Genomic DNA, 25,125 nt, shown 5'->3' on the forward strand with positions numbered 1-25,125 from the left:
GCACTATTTGCCACTTTATCTTCTTTTGTTATTCCTACTAGTTATTTAATATGTGCTCTTTTGGCTAATATGACATGGGAAGTGGAGGATTGTCCTGCAGGTGTGCCTCCACTTGGATGTAAGTGGATCTATTCTATTAAGGTTAAGTTTAATGGTAGTTTGAATAAGTATAAAAGGCTCGCTCAGTAACACTTAGAAATAATCAAGAATATAGAGTAAATTACGAGGGAACTTTTGCTCTTGTGTTCAAAATGACCACCATTTGCACAATGTGGCTATTGCCACTTCTTGAAAATTAGGGTTTACACCAAATGAATATGAAGAACACCTTTCTTCACGGGAATCTCAAGGAAGATGTTTATATGCGTCCTCTTGCAAATTTACTTTCCACCCTTAACTTTAATAGTGTGCAAGTTATGTTGCTCCTTGTATGGTCTCAAACAAGCTCCTCGTGCATGTATGAGAAATTTACTTCTACCTTACTCAAGTTTGCTTTTCTTAAGAGCAAGTATGATGCATCATTGTTTCTTCGCAAACTAAGATTGGGTTGTCATTATTTTGGTTTATGTTGATGACATAATCATCACGGGTACTGGTTCGGTTCTGATCTCTCAATTTACAACAGTATTTTACAAGACTCTTTTTCACATGAAAGATCTGGGATTTCTTACATATTTTCTTGGTATGGAAATTACTACTAGTTCACATGGTATTTTTCTATCACAACACAAGTATGCCAAAAGATTTTGTGGTTTCTGCTAATCTCTAGGACTCTTATCCTTTTGATACTTCTATAAAAACTAAATCTCAAGCTATGCAAGTAAGAATGTGACTTGTTATTAGAACCCATAGCCTATTGAATACTGGTTAGAAGCTTGGTTTATCTTACATTTACTAGACCTGATATTTCTTATACAGTCCAACAAATTAGTTAGTTCATGACTTCTCCTCGACACCTTTATACGGCTGTAATTCGTCAAATCATTTGATATTTTCACTGTACAGCTTTACAGGGACTTTTATATCCTACTGGTATTTTACTTAATCTTGTAGCAGATAGTGATGCAAATTATGCTGGCTATAGTGACATTTGATGTTCTACTTCAGGTTGGTGTATGTTTCTTGTTCCAACTCTTATTTATTGGAAAAGCAAGAAACAATACCGTGTTTCCAAGTCCTCTACTAAATCTAAATATAGGGCCATGTCCCAAGCTTGCGTTGAGATACATTGGCTTCAAAGGCTGCTAGTTGAACCTGGCTTCTCTCCATATGGCCCTACTTCTCTACATATGGATAATACTAATGCCAGTCACTTTTTAATTAATCTCACCTTCCATGAATGCACTAAACATATTGAGGTTGATTGTTATTTCATTTGTGAGGCATTTGAAGGTCGGGCTTTCTCTTTTCCTCATGTATCTAGGAATATTCAAGTAGTGGATATTTTTATCAAGGCTCTCACACGACAACGACATAATTTTCTTTCAAACAAATTGATGCTTATAGATAGCCTGCATCAATTTGAATGGGTATGTCAATAGAAAACCATAAATTATACCAAAATTGATGCTTATAGATAGCCTGCATCAATTTGAATGGGTATGTCAATAGAAAACCATAAATTATACCTTGTTAATAGCTATTAATACAAAATGTATATACTCTCGTAACTAAGAAAGGAGATTTTGCTTACAATATATAGCTTCCTAAATCACTCTAGATAATTAGTATATATAGATTTAAGTTTCCTTGTATAATTAGCAGTCTGCCCTTTATATAATGCAGACCTTCTAAAAAGAAAGGTATTTGGGATTCTAACCATTTTGTCAACATTTACATAGGTAAAGTTAAATGAAATATGACTTATAAATACTATTTTAAATTCTTGAATTATATATATTGCTAAACAAAAAATCTTGAATTAGATATAATAATTTTTTAAGCAGGTATATTTATTATCATACCAAAAAGAACTATGATTGTTGCCAATTTATTTTAATTTGATAACTGGTTGATGATTAAACAATTATACCTTAAAGTGTTCCTCAACTACACCATATTAAAAGTGGATGGCTCCTATTTTTCAATTTGGACTCTCTTATTGTTACTTTCCTAGCTTTTTTTAGTTGGACTGTTGATTCACAAATTTACAATATCACACAGTACAAAACATTTTAGTGCAGATTTTTGCTAGTAATGCATGAATTTGAGACTTGGCGAAGGAAAAGAGTAACAACATGGTACAAAACATGGATTTATCATTACCATGGTAAAGACTGACATGGCATGGGGGTATGCGTTTTGGATTATGCTCAATAGGAACATTTGAGTCTCTCAAGAATGACAACAATTTTTGTGTTAATGGTGCGATCTCAAATATCTTGCAAATTACCAATCAATGCTACAGTAAGCAACTCATACTATAAGCTGCTACATAAATAGTTTAAGATGAAAATAAATAAGGAGTTGGCTTACATGTATGAAAATACTGTCTTTAAGGTGTTTATTTGTCCCACACAAAGATAATATCTTCAGGATACAACTAAGCCCTTTAAAGCTCTATAAGAATGAGAAGATTAGACAAAGAAAAGAAATTTCATTTTTTTTATTGTTAATTGTTTTCTTTGTCGTAAAAGTTTTAATAAACTTTGAAAACATTATATCTTTTAAATATTATGATTGTAAATGAAACTATATGGATGTTAATGAAACAATTATATTTTAAATTAAACTGAATAACTAATATTCATTTTTATCTCACCAGTCACAAATGTCAAAGCTAACTATGAAAATTAAAGAAATTAATTCAAAAATAAATTGATCTCACTGACATATTAAGTGTCAAGTTCCAAGTGCCGAAGTGTCGTCTTTTGATATTATAAATATCCATATAATAACATTACAAAGCTAACTAGGAGAGTCCTTCCACCATGGCTTTCACTTAATTTAATACACAATAGAAATCTACACTTATAAACATTTAGGAGAGAGTGTTTCTTACCAATGTGGAATAGATATTTTTTTCATTTTTTATTCATTTACAAACTACACCAACAATCCCCCACTAATTTGTAATGAATGTCTTTTCACTTGATAAAATTATGCTTACAAGAGGTATTTTACAATTTAAACCTTCAATTAGTGTTAGAACTTGAATCCTATTGAAGTTATTGGTGTCTGTAGTTTAAACCAAAACCTTTGTTATAAATAAAAGATACTACAGACATAAAACTATCCAAACTCTTACAATTGTTTAGCACTGTTATAGACATGTGCTAAAATCTTACTTTCATGAATATTTATAAGAGAAAACCCTAACTTTTGTCAAAAGCAGCACCACTTCTATATTTATGTAGGTGGAATTATACATGTCTCTATTAAATTAAACATGAATTTTAAATTCCATTAGAAGCCTACACTCATCCTCCTTTACGTAATAGAGCACACTAAATACTATCAAAATAGGATCTAAAATTAATTAACAGTGTCCAACATATACTAAATAGTAACTTGTTATTACCCATTAAACTTAGAGATAAGCTTCTTGTTTATCCGAAGTTGTGTTTCTATTATCGATATCTTTAATAACGGGTATCAACCCTATTCCATTAGTTGTTTTTCATACCATGTCTCTATATAGTTTTTTTTGCGCGGATCCGCTAAATTATTCACATATTTCACATTGATAATGGTCATTGCCCCATTTGTAATATACTCTCGAATATATTCATATTGAATGCTTATATGTCTTGATTTACCATTATAAATGTTATTATAAGCTTGAGACATAGCTACTTCACTATCGCAGTATAAAGAAATAGTTAACATAGGTTGTGGCCACAACTTAATATCTAACAACATATTTCTTAGTCATTCTACTTCTTTACCTGCAGCAGTCATTGTAATAAATTCTGATTGTAGAATGAGAGCTGCACGTTTGTTTCTTAGATGCCCAAGATATTGCACCTTTTATAAGTGAGAAAATCCATCCTGATGTGGATTTATTATCACTCAAACTAGTTATTCAACTTGTATAATAATATCCTTCCATCATAGTTGGAAAATTAGAATAAAACAAGCCTAAATCGATTGTTCTTTTTAGATAACCAAAGACTCTTGCAATAGTCTTTTAATAATTTGTATTCGGCTTGCTTGTATATCTTAATAACTTGCATATAGCAAAATTTATATTTGATCTTGTACAATGCATAGCATACATAAAACTTTTAATGGCACCAGCATATTCTAGTTGTGCTACCATTTTATAACAATAATAATTTAACCTCATACTGGAGTTAAATGGGGTATTAGCCTTTTTTATATTGAGAGGCTTAAACTTATTAAACATTTTCTTAATATAATATAATTGATTAAGTGCATAGCCACTACTATGTTTTTTTAACCTTGAAACCTAAAATTGTATCTAGTTCACTAAGATCTTTCATTTTCAAAATAGAAGTGAAATATTTTTTTTTGTTTCAACCATTCCAATCATGTTGTGCTAAATATTAACATGTTATCTATGTAAAGATAAATAATCACATTAATATCTTTTGATATTATAAGTGTTAAGTGCCTTTTTTTGATATTATGAATGTCCACATGATAGCATTAGAAAACTTATGAAAAGAGTCCTTCTATCATAGCTTTCACTTAATATACTACATAATAAAATTCACACTTATAAACACTTAAAAAGACTATTTCTTTCCAATATAAAATACATATGTTTTTTTATTTATTTGCAAACTACACCAACATTAACATCAAGCTACATGACTTGAACTTGTCAGTGCAAAGGAAATATAAAAGGGACAGGACCGGCTTGCTTTAAGAAGAATTGAGGACCCAATTCTGAAGCATTCTTCTTCATTACACTCCATGACTTCACAACTTCTTGCTCTTCTGTGAAAGCCTTGAACTCCAAGGTACTCATAGTGGCCATCTGATTTAGAATGTGACTGGTTTTTTGATTTGATAGTTGTTCATCTATATAGCCAAAACCAGAGAAGATGATATTTACCCTTCGTGGCTTTTGAAAGCCATTCTTGTTAGTTTATATTAATAATTTGCAGCAGTGACCAGCAACCATACGTCCAAAAACCAGGGACTAGGCTAGGCTGTTAGTCTCTATTAATAAGAACAGCTTCTTTGCAGATGGTGCAATCTCAAAGATTATGCAAAATCAAAACAATGGCATTCAACGTTCACTCAAGATCAGATCTCAAACCCACTTGGAATTAAAGTTACCAGAAGAACTTCATCAAAATTTTAAGAATATAATTAGTTCTATTATCAAGATTAATGATCACTTAAAAAAAAAAAAAAAGAATCAGGCCCAATTCTCCAGTATTCTTCTTCATGGAATTCCATTATTTGACCACCAGAGCTTCCTGCTCTTCACTAAATGCACTTCTAATCTCCTGCTCCTCTCCACACCTTTGCATGTTGGCATATAATTAAATGAATACCACAGAGACAGAGTATTAAAAAAGGGTAAAAGAAAGCTACTTCTAGAATATCTTGGAGTTCTGCATACAAACCCATGTAGTGATCCCTGCCTCCTGACCCATGATAACTCCATGGATTGCTGATGCAAAGATCTTGGACCAGATTTTGCATTACATAATGCTTAGAGACATCTCTGATGTCACATCTCTTGATGCCTGTAGCTGTAAGTTTTAGTTTTTTACAAAATAAATCAACTTAAGAAGTCAAGAAAATGTGATGGAAAGCAAAAGATACAAACCATTAGAGAGGATCATAGTAGCCCTTGAAGTAGTGCTGATGTTATAAAGACTCGTCGTCTGGTGAATTTGTAACAGTGACAAAGAAGAACAAAGGAAGAAATACTTTGTAACAGTGAAAATAAACAGTTGAAAATTTGAAGCACTGGCATAGATCTATGGAAAGCAGCTTCACCAGTTAGGCTCTGTTATTAATAGAAAAACTTTGGCTTTTCCAGATGGCTGGAACCAAAGAAATTTATATATGAACCTTTCAGGTTGTGGTGGGTCCAACTTCATTTTTTATATCTGGTGGTGTCATTCCAGTAGAATGCATAACCTGGGACAAAGGATTTGTTGAAAGAAGGCAAACATGATTTGGACTCGCTGATTATTTTGAGTTTTTCTTTATCTTGGACATGTACCAAGCTGGAACAAGAATCTGGATTCAGAGAAAAGGCCAAGGAAAGTAGAATGTGAGGAAAGAGTTATAGACTGAAACTAATCTCAGTATCGCAGCTAGAGTTGTAGAACCAATTCAAGTATGGCCCCATGTTAATGGTATTCAAAGAAAAACCATAGTCCATCCAGGGGTCAAGATTTTCTGCAGTTCATGCTTCCAAGGCTCGATCAGGAGACCATGGCATTCAGAGAGAAACCACATTCGATACACTGTTAGCTGATGCTAGCAAGCCCTCAGGATAAACGCAATAAATTTGAATATTTTTTTTTAAAAAAAAGACGAAGGACTGAAACGAACAGAGTTTTTGTATAATTTTTTAAGCAAACAATTTCAATTAGGATCTAATAACGTAGCTTCTCTGATCTGGAATCCCGGATTTCCAATTATTGTTGAATGCAATAAGGATCATTAACACTGTAGACCAGTGACGCAAACTCTTTCTTCACTTTATAATGAAAAAGGGTACTGTACAAACGCTAGACAATTAATCTACCAAAACTTTCAAAAAGAGAGAATAAAGATAGACACCAGATGAAACTAACCACTCCCATAATTTACATCAGGCTTTCCGACCAATGAATTAAAAGGAACTGCCACCCTTCCTTTCACAACACACCGGGCTTCACCACCTTCCAGCACAAGAATTCTCCCAGGTGGGCATTGAACAGCTTGTTTCCTCTCTTCAAGTGCTGGTTGCTGAAACAAGCCCAAAACCTTAAGAGGAGCACCTTTTTTCCCAATGCCGGCTCCAAAACCAGCCAAGTTTAACACTGAAATTACTCCAACAAGGGTAATCACGGTCTTGGCTGTTGCACTTATGAAATGTCCCAACCCTTTTCTTGAGTTTTTGGATGCAGTTTGTGCTTGATTGCTTTCTGGCTCATCCAGATGCCTCTTCGCTTCACCAGCGATTATTCCATTGGAATTGCGTGTGGAATGAAAGTGATACAGATATCGATTGTTTAAAACCAGGGACTGTGGATGGCGGCTGGGATAAGGAGGAAGCAAGAGGTCATTGCTGTGCTCCACTGTTTCCCCAGCAAATGCAGAGGCTTCCTTTATTACTTCCAAGTCTTCCCCTCTGTACTCCTTAAGCTTATCCAATAATATTTTGCGGCTATGTTCAATCTCACCAAGGGCAACTTCCTTTTCATAATGCTGCTGCTGCTGCAGAGCCTGGCCACCAGAGGAAAACAGGTAAAGAGTTCTTAACCATTGTGTATTCCATCTCATAGAAGTTTGTCTCTATACATGTCCTTCTATTAGATAAAGAAGTATTACATATTGATTTTGTACAACACCCATATGTAGGAATAATACCAAGAAACTATGGACTCAAAAAGCCCACTATCTAATTCTCTTTACTGTTTATCACAAGTTATTTATACAGCAGTTAACCCTCATGCCAACCCATTATCTGCACACACACTTGCACACAAGAGGAAGGAAATTACATTAAAGAAAAAAGAAAAGGATGCATGCATACTGAAAAGTCAAAGGGTGCAACAATGATTGGAATATCGCACTTCAAAGCATGATGAAGTGAACCCCGATAGGATGTCGTGATCAGTTCATGAAACGAAGGATTGTTTAAGGTTCACAGAACAGAAAACAACAAAACTGATTTATCATATAGTACAAGTACTCTCCAACATCACTGTCCATGTGAGCCTGACACCCACTTCAACATGGACAAGGGTCTCAATGATCAAAGTTTTAGTAGCGTGCCCTTTTACTAGTTCTTAATATGCACAGGAAAACCCTGTGGAGATGGAGCACATTCTGATGAAGGACAAACATACTTCCATAATTGACACCCCTGTACATGTTTACAAGTTACTACATCAAATGAGATAGCATCCATGATTTAGCAGATGCGAAACTGAATTCTTTCCAAGATCAGGCAGCAATTATTAAGTAGTAGCCAAAAACAATTTCTACCAACAAAATCAGTCTTAAACCAGTTCACCTCATTGTCATTGTTATGGGCATCCACTACAAACATACAGGAACACTGAAATCATTGCAGTTAGAGCTCGATAAATAACAACCATAGCAACTTAAAAACACGCTAAGCTTTCAGACAGTAATCTTTTGCTTGCCACAATCTTGAATAATAGGTGCTTGCCAAATGATTTAAGGACAAGATCAAGTGAACTCAGCATGGATTCAAGAGAACAAGGCCACCCAAACAATTAGTTGCATTACATTGCATAGTCTAAGGGTGTGTTGGGAGAGTTTCTCTTCTACTTTTGGATGCTTTTCAAAAGTGCTTTTGGCTTAAAAAAGTATTAAATTGATTTTTTTTTTTATGTTTTCTAATAATTTTGATATGTTGATGTTAAATAAAAAAATCTGAAAAAAAAATATTTTAATGCATTTCAAGCAAAAAAGCTATTTTAAAAAATAATCTACACCAAAATCTCAAAAACGCAATAAGTTAAGCACAATTTGTACGATTAGGTATGGAAATTTCCCAAAATGTACAAATATAAATTAATCCATGATGATAAAATAAAATAAAATAAAAGCTACATCTCTACTTTCATAAGCACAAAATCTCCCAACTGCTAAGTAACGTGTAAAATCATTCAAGACAAACAATCACAAGAATCAAGTTCCTTACAGCAATTCAGCTAAAAAAAGCCAAAAACAAACAACAAAGCAGCTCACTCCCACTCTCAATCATGCTCACGTTTTTGCGTTTCGGCAAAACATAAACTTTGAAGCACGATCTCCACAGAGAACCAAAAACCCAATTTACAAGTCTCATTTATTACTCGTCAAAAACAAACAAATGGGTCTCCTATATTCTTTCTTAAAAACACACTGAGTGTCACCAAAGTTCGGTTTTTACAACAAAAACCCTACCTTTAACAAGAACAAAGAAATTAGAATCATAGAAAAAGAAAAGAAACCTGCAAGTTAGAGAGCTGGCTCTCAAGGGACTCAAGAGCATCACGGATGTGCAAAAGCCTCTCGGTCTCGTCATCCTCTCCTTCCTCTGCTTCACTGAATGAAACCCCATCAGGAAATTCTGAATTCTCAGGACTCTTTTTCTTCCATTCTTTCTCTCCAAGACCCTCACTTTCTTGCTCCTCTTCCTCGAAAGATGCAGTCTTTTTGTTGCTGGTAATGCTGGTGGTGGTTGGTCTATGGATGCAATTAATGATCTTTAATCTCAAGTCTATGGCTTTGGCCAACACAGCTTCAATTCCCTCATCTTCCATTTTTGTTTCTCTCTAGATGGGTTTTGTCGGCATTGCAAAAAGAAATGGACTTCGGAGTTTTGAGTGTTTGTATTGTGTTGTGGAGGTTTTTTTAATTTCAGGGGTTTTGTTGCTTCAGATTTCGGTAGCGCATATGATAGTGTTTGAGATTTTAATAGGGTTTGTATCATGACGGTGGTATATGTTTTATCTTAAAAATATATTAAAATTATATATTTTTTTTTTTTTAAAATTTATTTTTAATATTAAAATTATTAAAAATTTTAATTTGATTAAAAGAATAATAAAAATAAATAAATAAATAAAGGCAAAAGCAAACATGCTTTTGACGGGAATCGGAAGCTGCCAAAAAACAGTGATGCGTTTGGGCCATTTTGTGCTGTTTAAGAGATTTTTTTAGTATTTGTAGTAGTAGATATTTTGGTGGGCAAAATCCTGCATGGAAAAAGTAACTCTTTAGCTTTATAAAATTATATTATCTTTTCTCTTAACCAACGGTTGTTAATTTATTTTCCATGTTAAGTTTTTTTTTTAATAATCATCATTTGAAACTCAGTATAAATTATGTTTTTGTAAAATTTAAATTTTTTTTAGAAGAATTATTTTTTGTGTGTATTTTGAATTATTTTGATATGTTAATTTTAAAAATTATTTTTTAAAAAAAGTATCATTTTGAAGCATTATGACATGAAAAATACTTTAAAAAACAATCACAATCACATTCCGAATATACTTAAACTTTAAACGAACTATTTATACCTAAATAGATATATTCAAGGTTTTTTTTTAACCTTCATTCAATTCAAACTCAACATAATATAAAAACAAAATTTATTTATATTTGATAAAAAAAAATCAACAGATACATTGTGTTCTCACAAAACTTTAACAATATTATCAATTATTTATTTAGGTAATCTTGATTTTATTCCAAAATAAATTATTTCCAATTGAGTTTTTCATCTATATTTATTTATGAATTCCATTAAAATTATGCCTTTTTTTCACTGAACAAATCTATTTTGTAGGGAATTGATATTTTATGTTGAACAACTAATAGAACAAATAATTTTTTTTTTTTTTTTGAAGGATATGGAGCTTGAAAGAAAAGGAGAGAAAGAAAGGGTGTTGTGTGGCTAAGAGAAAAGGTGCCCCTGCAATTGGCCTGTGGTGCACCGTGCACATGTGACATGAGAGCAAGGTTTTTGTTCTCATTTTGTTGTTATTTAATTTATTTTCCAAAAAAAATCCTTTACTGATTTTATTTACATTCTTTACAAGGGCAAGTCGTGGAGCAGTGCATTTGTAATTTTGACCAAGACTTTGGAGAATCGTACCCTCCTTCCTATATTTTCTGAATTTTGAAACTTTTTCCCTTCATTTTAGGGTGGGAGGCAACTTGTTCTCTGTCGGATAAAGCTAGCAGGTAACGTTATGTTATCTTTGACCTTTTCTCTCTTTGTATTTTTAATTTGGTCAAAAAAAGGACAGTTATTGAAGGTTGATGTTGGGTTTTCATAAATGCATACACACGGAAAAAAACAATAAATGTAAATTTTTCTTATTTTTAGTTTCAATAAATCCATTAGATGAGTCTATAACTTTCTGCTGCAACTGAAACTATACTTCATGGTTGTTTCCAGAACCGAGTTTGAGTTATAGCCTATAATTTTGTGTGGCATGTTACATGAAATAGTACAAACTTCATATTACAATCCACATCCCAAGAAAATCAACAGCAATCATTTTTCTTACTTTTAGTTTCAATAAATCCATTAGATGAGTCTAAAATTAGTGTAGGTTTGGTATCGTGATGCAATATATTTTTAAAAAATATTTTTTACTTTAAAAATTATAAAAATAATTTTTTTCAGGTTTTTTTGGTTGACACCAACACATTAAAATAATTAAAAAACAATAAAAAAAACATCAATTTAATTTTTTTAAAGACAAACATACTTTTAAAAAATATCTAAAATTAAAAGTTACTGCACTTTCAAACTTCCAAACAAACTCTATTACAACCACGAAGATTGCAACCAACATATATCTCATTCCATTATACTTCCTCCAATAATTTAAGAGTTAACATTTAAGAAAAAAAAAAATAATTATAATAAAACAAAATAAAATAAAATAAGCACGGATAGAGATGGTGAAATTGCCATTTGAAAAAGTATCAAGATACTTGTAAAAAAAAAAAAAAAAAACCCTCTGCTGAGACATTCCTATTTCAAAATGGTACACAATATGGATAAATATTACACAAAGTAGAAACAACCATGCTATGAACTTTTGCTTCCTTTGCATCATGTAGATAAGAGAAGTGGAATGACAGACAGCCAAATCACAAGAATGCTGCTCTAAGAAGATTGCTGATCATACAAGCTCAAGCTATAGAGTATACTTTTTTCTGATCTGGCCTTCAGTTTGATGGATTCAAAGCTCATTATCTTCAGCCCATTTGATCATCATTCTTCTTAGATAGACGCTTCAATTTGGTGTCTAAATCAACCTGGCACCACCTCGTGTGCCATAGATTTTAGTTATGAATACTCTGTCATTCCACATTATATATATTGCAGACATAAGTTGAAGAACAGCACTGCTTCTTAGCTCCAGCTCGCGGAATCCCACCCTTGCTGATGGAAATGAGATAGCTAGGCTAATTCCTTGGAAAGGAGATAGCGAAACGAGAAGTTGTGAGGAATCCACTCAATTTTCTTGCCAAATTTTCTGTACTGACACTCCTGGATTCTTTTCTTCAAATAATTGGGCAGTAAATGCTCTATCATTTCCACCAGACCAGCAGGGCAAAGCTCCAGATCCTTAGCAAAAGACTCTACAATCTTCGAGAGGAGGAGTTTCTTTTCTTTATTTACAATGAATGTTGATTGGATGTATTCTTCCTTCGCAGCTTCCAGATCCTCATACACTCTCTTAGGAGTGTACGCTCTAACCTGAAGAATCGCAATTCATCACTTCAATAAGGAGCACATGAAGGTATGGAAAGCTATAGGAGACATAATTTTTCATGTTTGTGTTACTTTGCAACAAATCATTTTATCAAAGCTCTGATGTCTAAGCTCCGTAGAGATATAAAACTGTATTTTTTTGCACTGCAAGATATGAATAGTGGGAACATACTGCAGGATCAGAATAACTTCCTGCACAAAGTGCAAAATATAAGCGAGGTTCGGGATGATCTATAGAATAAGCTTTCCTTCCATCTCCATTCTTGAATTTTGTCTTCGTAGAAAATAGCTGTCGCAGCCACTGCATCCAGATAAAAGCAACTCAGGTCCAGTCAAAGATAACATTCCTTGAATATTCCAATCACAAATGGATTGGGACTTGCAAAGGAATTGAATTCAAAAGGGACAACAGGCTTGCTATAACCATCATTATTGAGGCAGCCTTGGTTAAAACTGAAACCAAATCGTGCTAGCAGGCAATGTTGCTAAAAGAAAGTTTCAGGGAAGCAGATTTACCGGTCCTGGACGGAGCAACCGACATCCCAGAATGGAATTCTGTATCATGTCTACACTAACTGTATGACCCCCAACGTTGTATGCTGCCTGAAACATACAACAGCTTTTAAATGATGCTATTCATGCTTGCTTCCTTGAAGATGATCAGAGAAGTTTTTCTCACCTTGAGTATTAAGGACATCCTTTTCATATTATTCTGTGGAATGCCATATACTAAATATGCCTGCAGGGCAACACAATGCAGTGGATTGCATTAGCTCAGAGACCAAAAGCAAAACCAGAAAAAGGAACAGGGTATAAATATTGACAATAACATAATTGGACCTTCAGAACCTTACATGCATCACAAGTGCGTTGTGAACATTGATCCAAAAAGCTAGCTTCTCATCATGTTTCATCTTTCTAGGATTAACCCTTTCTAGCCGACAGACAAGTGACCTGAAACAGGATTAAACCCTCATGGTATTAGACCATATGGTGAAAGTGCCCTTTATCAGCTATGGCCACTGGACTCACCTAAAATCTTGTAGCTTATGTTGAATATATCTCAGCTTTTGAGTATCTCTACAAATTCGTTGGACCTTGACCATTGAGCAGTATGGTCCACTGAATTCCTTGGAGGCTCCAACGTGGAAAGGGTTGTCAAGTGATGAATTGAAGGATGAATAGTTCCCATACTGTGGGCTCCATGTATCACCATGGCCTTGTGATGAAAACTCATTTGGTGATGAAGAGATTGAAATTTTGGAGGAAACACAATCAGGATTGATCAAAGGCGGGTCTGCAAGCTCACAAAATATGGTCGAGATTCTCCTGATCATCTCCTCGGAAAGCCAGTTCGGCGACTCTGGTACGTCATAGCGAATAGAGGTTCCAAGATAATCTGCTAGACTGATTGCATTTGCAGTATCATTCCGAGCTAGCTGAAAAGACAAGGACAGAGAACCGAGAAATACAAAAAATTACTGTTCTTTACCAAAGTTCAGTTATTTAGGAACCTTGCTGGAATAATTGTTAGGAACAGTTCAATTCAATCAAGTTACCTCCAACATTGACAGTGGGAGAGAATGGCATGAGTCTACTGCTCTGGCTACTGATCGCGTTGTTGGAGAAGTTCCAATAGACCGCTGAGACATTGAGGAGTGACATCGATGAATGCTGGAATCTAGCAGTTTTTCCGGTCCCCGAGTGTCATTGCGTTCCTTGGTCAGTGAAGTAAGATGACTTGCATTATCAGCAGAATGGTCCTTATCCGACATTATATCATTCTCATTTCCAGCAACTGATGGAAACATTCCTTTATGTGTGTTTGAACTCATTATGAATCTCTCATGGTCCCTTTCATCTTTGTTTGGCAGAAATGAAACTTGTTTTTCGAATGTTTTTCTGTATAGGGAGAGAAGATATCGTTCCAAATACACCACTTCCAATTCCAAAACTGCAATTTCCTTAACCAGTTCCTTAGCAGGCTGCAATTTCAGTAAAATGAATGTCACATTGCTTTTAGAAGCAGCTAGGCAGAGCATTTAAATGAACAAGTAGTGATTATAGTGCATAGAAGTAGGTGTGTGTGTGTGTGTGTGTGTGTGTGTGTGTGTGTATACGCATTAGCAAAATGCAACTTATTATGGATTTACAACAAGAAATTTTACCTTGGGGATTGACTTATCTGTCATGATATCATGGGAAAAGGGCCTACAATTTAGTGCCTTCTCCAAGGCACGGCGTACCAGAACCTGGTCCTGCAATCGGTCTTGAAGATCTAGGATCTGCATAAGAGAGGAAACAACTTGCAGTAAGTGAAAAGCTTGTTGCATTCTAAATATCACAAATAACAAGGGCTCCTCTCTGTTTTCCCTTTTCATTCTCAGCTGTGGACATTTAAGTATGAATCAGTGAAGTGTTTTTCTTGTGCAATGGTGAATTCTGTAAAACAAAAGTCGACATGGCTTCCTCTACAGATTGACCAACCATATTTCCGGTATAAACTTGACATGCGTGACATAAAGCTAAGAGCAAAGCGTCTGAAGAGTAGTCCTTGGAAAGTAGCTAATTTTACAGGGGAGAAATAGACAGGGTTCCTGAGCAACTAACAATGCAATCCTAAAAGCTTTGTACATAGTTTACACGGTTGCGAGGGGTTTCGGTCAAGATAATCACCTCTTGCTTCAATGAACTTTGAGCCTCTGTGTTAGGAGATTGCCTCTTCTTGGCTTCAATGCCATCCTCACGCTGTCTCATTTTCTTCTGTGAAACAAAATTAACAACCAAACAAAGTTAACCTTAACAGAAGCAGAAATACCTGTAAACTAACGGCAGAGAATTTATTTTTAACTATCAAGCGGTAAAAGGCTTACCGATTTAAGGTGACAAAACTCTTCAAAGATGTTGTTTGGTTCTTGTCTATCAGCAACAACTTTCGTTTGAAATGGATCACTGACAATGAAAAGAGCAGAAATGGTCAAGACAGATATCAAAAGACATCAATGAAGCAGAAGTTCTTCTGTTTTTCCCCTAAAACATGGTGCATCAGCAGCTCAACATGAAAAAACCTGAACGAGTGTGTGAGACTTGATGATCATTCCCTGGCTAAAAAGAAAAATGCAGTTCATGGTTTCTAAGATCACTTGCAGTAAGAGCCATACAATTAACAGTTGCTGGTATCTGTCGGACCAAAAATGTAGAAAGTATGGGCATGAAGCTGCACCAGTAGTATTATTAAGTGACAAGAAGTGAAGGTTACCAACTGTTAGCCATTGCCAGAAACCATAATATACTATAACTTGAACTTCTAGGCTTCTACCGTAGCAGCAATTTAACACTCAGAATAAATGTGAGACAAAGAATTAGCAAGAAAAGTGTTCATAGCAGTACTTAAGAAAGAAAGCTACTTATTTGTTGGCTTAAAGATGTAAAGGTATGGACATGAAGCTGCATCAATATTAATGTTTAGATACAGAAAATGTATCAGCTGCTGACCATCCACAGAAACCATTTCCTTTATGATTTCTAGCCCTAGCATTAGCGGGAAAAATAATGATTTTAATATTTAAGAAAACAAAAAAGCTACTTAAGTACCTGTTAGAATGCTTGTGCCTTGAAACTCTTACTTCCATGAAATTGAACTGTTTCAAAGTTGAACCAAGCCGACACTTCACTTCATGCACCGAGGCAAACAATTGCCTTTAGACCCCACGGTTGAGAATTTAGTGAGGTAGCATTAAATGCGTGGCAAATACTACCAGAAAGTATTGACAATAGTAAGTAAAGAAAAATACATTACTTGAAGGAAACATCCAAAAAACATTAAATTGTTGCAGAATGAACTGTGTTTACAAGTCACTGAACCACATTGTACGGAGAGAGACTTGTCTCGCAAATGGGTTCTTGTTTTTTCTTTTCAAAACTTGAGCTAAGATTAGTGGTCCAAATAACCAAATCTGGGTTTTAAGCAGACCTGTCCAAGCCCCCGAAAGGCCAAAATACGCAGTTGTCCTGTTAATATGTAGCACGTAACTATAGCAAGTATGATGAACATGCCTATGGATAAGTGCTATGTATATATATAGTACAATGGTAGATAGTGCTTAAAAGGGTTGTCATTTTTTGCTAGTCCCCTGTCTTAGAAAGCAATGCCACCTTTGAAGCTTTTGGCTATGGTGGGCTTTTTGCATTGCATGAAAAGAAGCAAATGATCAGTTCATGGCTTTACCTTATAAGAATTTAAAGGTGAAGGCAAAAGGTGCTTTATGAGGGAGAAGGAGACAAGAAACAAAGAGGGAACCTGACTTGTGATGTATATATAGCAAGAGTTCATGGGATTTGAGCTTCAACAAGATTTAAACTTTGCGCTTCATGTGGCTTTTATGCCATTTAACTTTGAAAGCGTGAAGACATTAATTAACAACAAATTAAGAGATCAAGACCCACTCATATAAAATATTCAAATTATTGTGTGATTACTGCCTCATCGATATTACTTAATGATTTTGATGTCGGAAACAATCAAGTACAGTGTCTCTTGCATTCACAACAGTTGGATTTCAATCCATTCATCCCCTGATTCAAGTACTTGCAACAGGTGCAGAGATTATACTTTAGTAAAAGCTGGGAATTCTATCAAATATGAATCCAAGCTAGCGATCCTTCGTTGATGCTCATTGACTGTTGTCTTTATTTTTCCAATCATACGATGAGAGGGTGGCTAGCTAGGGCTACCACATTCTGCGCTAATGGAGACTAACACAGTGCTGCTGTTGCTCTTTTAAAACTAAAAAGAGAGAAGCATTTTCAAAAGGTGAAGGAACCTCAAAAGGGCTGAAAGGTAGAGGTCAAAGGGAAAGAAAATACAGCAGATTGTTTTGACATGAAATGAAGGTTTGGTGGGCTAACCATACAACCACACAATGCTCCTTTTGTCTGGTAAAATAAAAAAAAAAAAAAACTTGATGGGGAAAGCTTCTTGCTTTTCATTTTGGGTAGAGTGCCATATAGATGATGATCAGGGGAATAAATAAATTAAAAAATAATAAAAACAGAAGAAATTGGTTTGAAAAAGAAAAATAGCAGATCTTCAACCCAAAAAAATGTCTTAACGGCTACTCTAGTGGTAATTGTTTTGAAGTGGCACGTTTAACTAGAGTTCCAGTACCTTTATTTTTTTTTTGAAAATATTCGGGTCAATTTATATATAATTTAATTAAATTTTAAAATTAAAAATCAGATAAACCACAAGTGATTAAGTTTCTTTATTTGATTAGTGATAAGTTAAAAACACATAAATAAACTAAGTTTTGTGTTAAAAATTGACTAATGTCTTATTGCATAAAAATATTTTTTTAACAATTATTTGGGCTTTTTTTAAAATATTTTTGATTTAAAAAGTATTAAATTACAATTTTTTTATTTTGATATGTTAATATTAAAATTAAAAAATTTTAAATTTATTAATATATTTTCAAATAATTTTTTTTTTTCACCCGTGAGCTGCTATCCCTACACGAGCCTAACCACATGGGATGTCAATGGGGTCTTTGACGACTCCCATGCAACTCTAGTCACGTGCAACCAATTTCACTTTTCTTTTTTCTTTTTTCTTTTTTCTTTTTCAAATTGTAAATGCGTGGGTTTTGTAATACCAATACTTATCTGGATTGATCGATTGCTCCTCTGACATGGATAAGAAGCCTGTGAGATTGACGAGAGGGGGTGCCGAAACCAACTCTTAGCAAATATAAAATGTATGAATACAAGATTTAAATGAAAAATAATTTTGAGGATGTTATAAAATATAAAGTGCTTAAGAATATTTTTTTAGTAATTAAATTATGGATTAATTATAAGTAACAAGATAGTTTATTTTTTATTGTTTATGAAACTTATAACTTTACGTAGAAACTGTGTAACCTACAAAACATAACTTTTTAAAGGGATTTTAGGACCGTTATGTTATATGACAAAGTTAGTGACTTTGAAATAAATTGTTACAATACTAAGAGAATGAGCATTTATTGTTAAGAATAAAAGTATTTTATTTTTAGTTTTAATATAATAAATACTTTGAAATTAAAAAAAGTGTGTTTGTTGAGAATAAAAATTATGAATTTTTTATCTTTGTAATTTTAAAAATATTTATATTTCTAGAACCTTGTAGAAAAGATATTTTTTAAGGGTTGAGGAGGTCTTTATATATTTATAACACTTATTAGGGTTATATCTCTCACATTAATTTTAATATGAGATAAAATATTTATGATGTTAACATTAATAAAGGATGAAAGAAGAATATTTATTAACATTTTATTTTAAAATTCAGAAGAATAAATAAATAAAGTTTTATAATCCAACACGAGGTCTATAATAATTTTATAGCCCTTTGTACTTAGCACACTATCAAGTCCAAGATTAATAGATATGGCAATAAGCAGCCAAGTCTAAGAATACCAGGTCTCGTAACTTGCCAGAGTCATACCCACTTGAACTTGATATGATGCCTAGTCCAAAAATAATAGGTCTGAAAGCTTGCTAGATCTTTATTTATTTGAGCTTGGTATACTCACAAATTTAAGAATGTTGGCTTGTCAAATCTATATTCACTTAAACTCGACTCATAATCACACTCAAAAGCATTGAACTTGGAAATAAACTAGGATTGTGTTATCTAAGCTTGATACTGTACCATACTTAAACATGTTAGATATGGATACGAGCTCCTCCGTCTATTATCACCCAATCTTCAAATCTTTTAAATAAACAATTAGATGTGTATGATTATTTTTAACAAAGTGACAAAAATATCGGTACATTGAATTTCTATAAAAAAAAATCTACACAGGAACAAACAAGGAAGCTATAAATAATACATATAGCAGTTATGAAAAATGTATTTCCCGAGACTTTCTCTCGTTTGACTTGAGTAAAAAATGAGACAAATTAAATTACTACCAAAGCCAAGTTTCAAGGATATTCTTGTTAGACGACGTATCGCTCATCTTGCATCGAATGCCCTTTATTGTTCCTTTATCATTGGGCTACATGTCGTTCGTTTCAAAGAAGAGAACTTCTAAGTTTGCAGCCGCCGACGACGAATCATTAGATTCCAGACTACATGTCGTTGACGTGCTCTCACCTCCCTCGACATTTTCTTTTGCTTTACTTTTGAGAAACGCATCCCTCAACATTGAACAACATGTACCATTTTTTTTTTCTTATGAACCAGAGCTAGGTTTTGACCATGGATCGTATCTCAAGAAGTTTCTAATTTGGATCGAGGTGACGAGTCAACTTGGAAAATCCAATCATATAATCATAGATTATAAAAATGTTGAACTTTTCAAACAGGCCATCGTTTCCACAAAACTAACAAAAATCTCTCCGTCCAAGAGCTTTTGGAGTTGATGGAGAGCAGGTTTTATTATATTAATACTCGAGATTTGCAGAGCAATGTAAAATGAGAGGTTTCCGATCTGATTTAAGACAATAGCCTCGTTGTTGAGCAAGCCAAGCATCAATTTTCAAAGGAAACTGACAGACATGCTTCCTGGATTATCTAAAACGGTGGTAGTTGCATTTATTGCTTTTGTTTAGCCCAAAAGAAAACAAAAATCTCTACAAACTCCTAAGCACATTTGATTTAGTGCAAGATACAGCCATTAATTTGTAGGAACTAGCATCGGATCTCCAAAAGATGATGTTAGAAGGCAAGTCCATCTCCCTCCCCCCCTCTCTGTATATATATTTATTATACAATCTGTTGGTGTTTTCAACCAAATTTCACGTACTGGAATTAGTGTGCTAAGAAAAAAGATAGATATATTTACTAAAAATGATGAAAATTTAACTCCTCGTGATTTAGCCCTAACAATCAGAGAAGAAGAAGAACACCCAGTAACCATCCAATGTTCTCCTGCCGAACCTCTGTAGCCATGGGATGGAAAATGTTCTCATTGGAGGGTAAACTATAACTAGAGATAATGGGCTTCAAACAATTAACTAAACATAAAGTTTGAATCTTCATTTTAGGATTAGATAAACTGTAAGGCTGCCGCCATGCAGGAAGAGCCTCGTGGAATGGTATTATAGAAACCCAAAAACAGACACATGAAGAAAGCAGCCTAGTCAATGCCAATGATGAAGATCGAACAGCAAAAGGCATCTTCTGTTGGTTTTTGAGCCCTTTCTCACTTCCCTGTTTTCTACGATTCTGATGGCGGATTAAAAGTTTTTCTTTCTCCAAAAACATATAATAATAAAGGAGCCTTTTTTTCATGCATGGATGTCAGGCAGTGCAATTACTAACACTGAAGTAATCAGACAAAACCTCAGATTAGGGTTTGTCTAACCCAATCGAACACAAGTTGTCTTGCTCTAGTATGGAAAACCCACAACCATAAGCACAAATGTAAATATCTAGTTGTATAATGCATCTCTTGAAAGCTAACCGAACCTCAATTAGCTTTGCCAATACCGTGTCATAGTCTATACTGGCACACGAATAACCCAAGATCTAAAGCATAAAAAGGAGGGCATAGATTATTGGAACTGCAATGGCTCCCTACTCCATGTCAACAACAATACAAGACCTCATTCTGCGTGCCACAAGAAAAGGTTCATTGCATAAAAGGTTTGAGATGTATAACTTACGGAGATCAAGGATTTTGAACATTAAAAAAAAACCTACTCATAAGTAACTTCTGGCAACACTGAGATTCACAAAATTGGACGAATCCAATTTTGAATGGAATGATGCATTTGGAAGGTACCATCCAGGAAATGAGACTGCTATTGCAGTTGAAAACCTGAGATGCAAAAATCAAATGAAAAACTTTACATGGGCATAAAGGGCATTTATACCTACTTCTGATGCCTTTTCAAAGCCCTTCGCCTTGTAAGGAGCTATATGATGGGTGCCTAGATGAAGAGAACCCAACAAATCGCTCTCAATGCATTTATACCTCCAAAGTGCTTTGTTAGTTTATGAATTACAAGAGTTTTCATAAATATTCAAAGCCGTTGTGATCACATTCACATTTTCTGACAGGTTAATTATCAATGATAACAGATAGATTGATGTAGTGCATCCTTATCTACATAACTTTATCCTGATTGAACTGCTGAAGGGCTCCTCCAGAAACATGGAGAGTTTCCCAACATTTGACTCAAGCTGCTGTTGCTGATCCTCAAATAGATTCTGTTAAATTTCCTTTTCCTTGTTTGTCATCTCATCCTTAAAAAATTCTTCACCAAACATGTTAAATGCAAACGGGTACGAATACGAACAGAACCCTCCTTGATCTAAAAAATCTGTTGAGTCCAGTAGTTACCCAGCTAAAATCTTTGCGTCTCAATTCCCTCTCTTGGGCAACTGACACCTTGCATGGGATTGACTCCCTCAGTTTACTTTCAAACTTAAGGGAATTTGTATGAGCTTTGTAGCAGTTATGATAATAGAGATCCTGTTTTGCCCTTTCAGTTTGTTTATCCCGGTCTTCTTTGTAGTGACCACAACTGTGACCCCCTATTCTTGACCAGGTGTGGTCTCTACCAGTAGCTCCACACACACCCAACTGTGACAGAAGACAAGGAGAAGAGCAAAGTATTTATGTCACCCAACTTCATTGAAAGATATATATATATATATATAAGAATAAACAAGATGTTGCAAGAATGTCGAAAATCAGTAAAATGAATCCAGAAGTGATTGGCAGTGAGCCATCCTGAGTCAAGCCCAACAATCCAAGCAGATAAAAGACAGCTAAGTCATGTCAGGCCATGCTGCCAGGTTTATATGAGTATTATCAAGTTTAGCATTCAATAACTTGAGAACAAATTTTTAAAATCCACATCCCTGTGTTACAAATCATATGCATCTAATTCCTTTTCTTTCGGATAAATAAGCATCAAGATGCAAATTTACACATTGGTGATAGAGAGACAGAAAGAATTCTGACCAAAATGACTGCCACAGATACAGCTCATAAGGTTGCAGCCACCATTTTTCTCGACAGGTTTGGGGCCCTTTGGACAAGACTTTGTATGAACTGTGATCCAGTTAACAGTTTCAAATTCATCTCTGCACGTCTTGCTCCAGCGCTCCCACATTAAGCATGAACAAGGCGAGTGTACTTCTGATAAGCAACTGGAAAAAAAAAAAAAATCCACATGAACATTCTATCTCGCAAAATTCATTGCCCTCAACTCATATAGCATTCCCACAATGACGAACGCTTGGGCACCATTTAACCATTTTATTGTCCTCAATATATGACTCAAAAAGAAAGTGAGCATATTTCTCTGCTAAATCAGCATGTCTTATACTAACTAAATTCCTGACAATAGCTTCATCGCAAAAAGCACTACATTTGTGTTCCATGCACCGGATGCACCTACTCTGACCCCCATTTATTTCAATAATGAAGTGTTTTGTTCCATCCTTCAAAAGGAAAAATCAGTAAAAGAGATTTAATAAGAAAAAGATGCTATAGAGAAAAGAAGCTCTAAAGAGTTTAATCATGATTGAAAATTAGCATTCGGTGTAGCCCCTAATAGTATGTCAATATACCACCAATGCATTCATATACTGTCATCAGTTGCTAAAGTTCCAAATATAAGTTCGAAATGGTTTTACCAACAGGCAAGCTCAATTTTTGGATCCAGGTATGAGTATCTACAACCAAATTGCATACTAACTTTGAACAGCACCTAACGTCTGAAATCAATGTATTTATAGAACCATGCACATCAGAAATGATATAATTACAGCTGTAAAGAGAAAATCACTCATTAAGAATGGGTGTAATGCTTACAATCATTGCAGAAAGAATGGCCACATTCCATTCTTGTGACCTTATCACCAGATATATCCTCTATGCATAATCACAAGTTATTGTAGAAGATAAAATCGGTGGCAAATCAATGTCGAGATGTTTAACAACAGTCACAACTGCTTCAGTAAACAAGGACGATTTTCCCTCCTCCACAAGCACAGCAAGTAGCTTGTAAACATCCAATTGATAACGGATCAACAATGTCTGTGCACGGTGTTCTTTTAGTGATAGCAACTCCATGACTCCGCAAATCTTCCCTCTAAATCAACAAATCCCAAATGAAAATATCAATAATCGAAATTACAAGAAGACAGTTCAAAAAGTGTGATCCTTTTTTGCTTTCAGAAGTTTACCTGTGTAGCCAAGAGGAACTCTTTTGTGATCACATGCAAGAAACCCAAAAAGGGTAACCAAAAATTACTTTACCACACTAAAAATCCAACAACTATCTACACATAATCTTCAATTTAACCATCCAACCAAGCTCGATAAAGTTACCAATCACCATTAGAGCTCAATTAAGCTACTAATCACCATAGTCTACTTCCTTTAGATTCTTAAAAAAAAAAAGAAGCTAACAAACCAAAAGGCTCAATAATTTAAGCACAAAGCACCCCACAACTGAAAACAATCAACAGCTACGCATAAAAATACACAAAAACCACCATCATAAAGGCATAAAAATTCGGTCTTCTCACACTAAAACTAAACAATTATTGGTGGCGTACCCTTTTAGACTTTTTTGAATGCTATGCTCTAACTCTAAGAATTCAAGCACAAAGACAACTCTCCCAGACTAACAAATACTGCAGCAACTTCCTTTCTTGTTCTTTTGTTATGGAATTCCCCTTCCTCTCCTCTTGTTAGATACTACCAAAAGGTAGGATTAAGAAGCAACAACACAATTATGTTAATTAATTTGCTCCAGGCACCAGCAACAGTGCTGGAGTAGCTCAGTTGGTTAGAGCGTGTGGCTGTTAACCACAAGGTCGAAGGTTCAACCCCTTCCTCTAGCGTTTTAATTAATTTTATTTATTATCCTTGAACTTAATCTTAATTTCTATTTTTAAGCACTTTGCATTTGTGAATAGCCCAACTCATTCGATCCAACGAGTAAATAAACCCAACTGGATCTGGTCCAGACCCAATCATACTCGGTTAGATCCGATCCAGTCCAAAACAAGTAAGTACCTTGGGATATTGAGAGGCCGAAACAATTCTTGTTGTCATCAAGCCGACCTCTATGTGATCGGCTGGCTATTTTTTTTTTCTTTTAATAATATTAAGGCTTTGTTTGTAGGAAAGTTGTTATTTTTTTTTAAAGTAAATTATGAGAAAAGTGAATTCTTGAAAAGTGAATTCTGAAAAAGTATTTTCTGATGTTTGGTAGTGTTATGGAAAATGAACTGGAAAACATTTTCCAGTGTTTGGTTATGTTATGAAAAATGAACTGGAAATAATTTATTAATGAATTAATTTTTTTTTTCAAGTTTATCTAATATATATAAAATATTTAATCACTTACAATAAAAAAAATAAAATCTAAAAAGTATAAATGATAAATTTTTTTTTATTATATCCTATATTCATAATAGCTTATTTTATAAAAATATAACTATATATGTTATATCATATTATAGAGAAATAAGCTTGTAAAATATTTTTTACGTAGAACCTATTAATACATTTTTTCAATTTTAAAAGCTTAAAATAATTATTTTTTTTCATATGAAGAAAGCCAAATTAGTTTATGGTATTAAAGTAAGAGTTAGATATTTGGGTTTTTTTTGGTATGAAGATTTTTTAAAAAGATAAATACAAAACAAAAATATTTTGATGGCTGTTTGGATATATATATATATATATATATATATATATATATATATCAAA

General features: G+C 34.1%; 1 protein-coding gene, 1 non-coding gene and 2 pseudogenes across 2 annotated transcripts; 1 reads left to right on the forward strand and 3 right to left on the reverse strand.

The window, feature by feature from the left end:
* The window catches only part of LOC118053575 (plastid division protein PDV2-like), a 10,982-nt pseudogene extending 1,402 nt beyond the window's left edge, over positions 1-9,580 (reverse strand).
* Positions 9,581-11,616: 2,036 nt separating this feature from the next.
* Positions 11,617-16,132, reverse strand: LOC118053574 (uncharacterized). The gene is made up of 11 exons (XM_035064889.2): positions 15,989-16,132; positions 15,268-15,346; positions 15,071-15,157; positions 14,563-14,679; positions 13,954-14,379; positions 13,427-13,833; positions 13,249-13,348; positions 13,074-13,133; positions 12,911-12,997; positions 12,567-12,695; positions 11,617-12,379 (listed from the first exon to the last, which is right to left on the reverse strand). The coding sequence occupies exons 1-11, from the start codon at positions 16,024-16,026 to the stop codon at positions 12,080-12,082; spliced, it is 1,830 nt and encodes a 609-aa protein (XP_034920780.1). The 5' UTR covers positions 16,027-16,132; the 3' UTR covers positions 11,617-12,079.
* A 5,041-nt stretch (positions 16,133-21,173) lies between these two features.
* Positions 21,174-23,475, reverse strand: LOC118053580 (probable E3 ubiquitin-protein ligase ARI2; annotated as a pseudogene).
* A 702-nt stretch (positions 23,476-24,177) lies between these two features.
* Positions 24,178-24,251, forward strand: TRNAN-GUU (transfer RNA asparagine (anticodon GUU)). Its single transcript has one exon. It is a non-coding gene; the product is annotated as a tRNA-Asn (tRNA).
* The last annotated feature ends 874 nt before the right edge of the window (positions 24,252-25,125 follow it).

This window comes from Populus alba, chromosome 13 (assembly GCF_005239225.2).
Source record: "Populus alba chromosome 13, ASM523922v2, whole genome shotgun sequence".
Taxonomy (NCBI): Eukaryota; Viridiplantae; Streptophyta; class Magnoliopsida; order Malpighiales; family Salicaceae; genus Populus; species Populus alba.

Bases quoted from the DNA above. Each gene is read 5' to 3' on its own strand.
- LOC118053574 (XM_035064889.2), bottom strand. From the start codon at position 16,026: ATGGAAGTAAGAGTTTCAAGGCACAAGCATTCTAACAG. The intron at 15,158-15,267 runs GTAAGCCTTTTA...TTTGTTTCACAG, and splicing joins AGTTTTGTCACCTTAAATCG to AAGAAAATGAGACAGCGTGA. The intron at 12,380-12,566 runs GTATGTTCCCAC...GCGATTCTTCAG, and splicing joins GAAGTTATTCTGATCCTGCA to GTTAGAGCGTACACTCCTAA.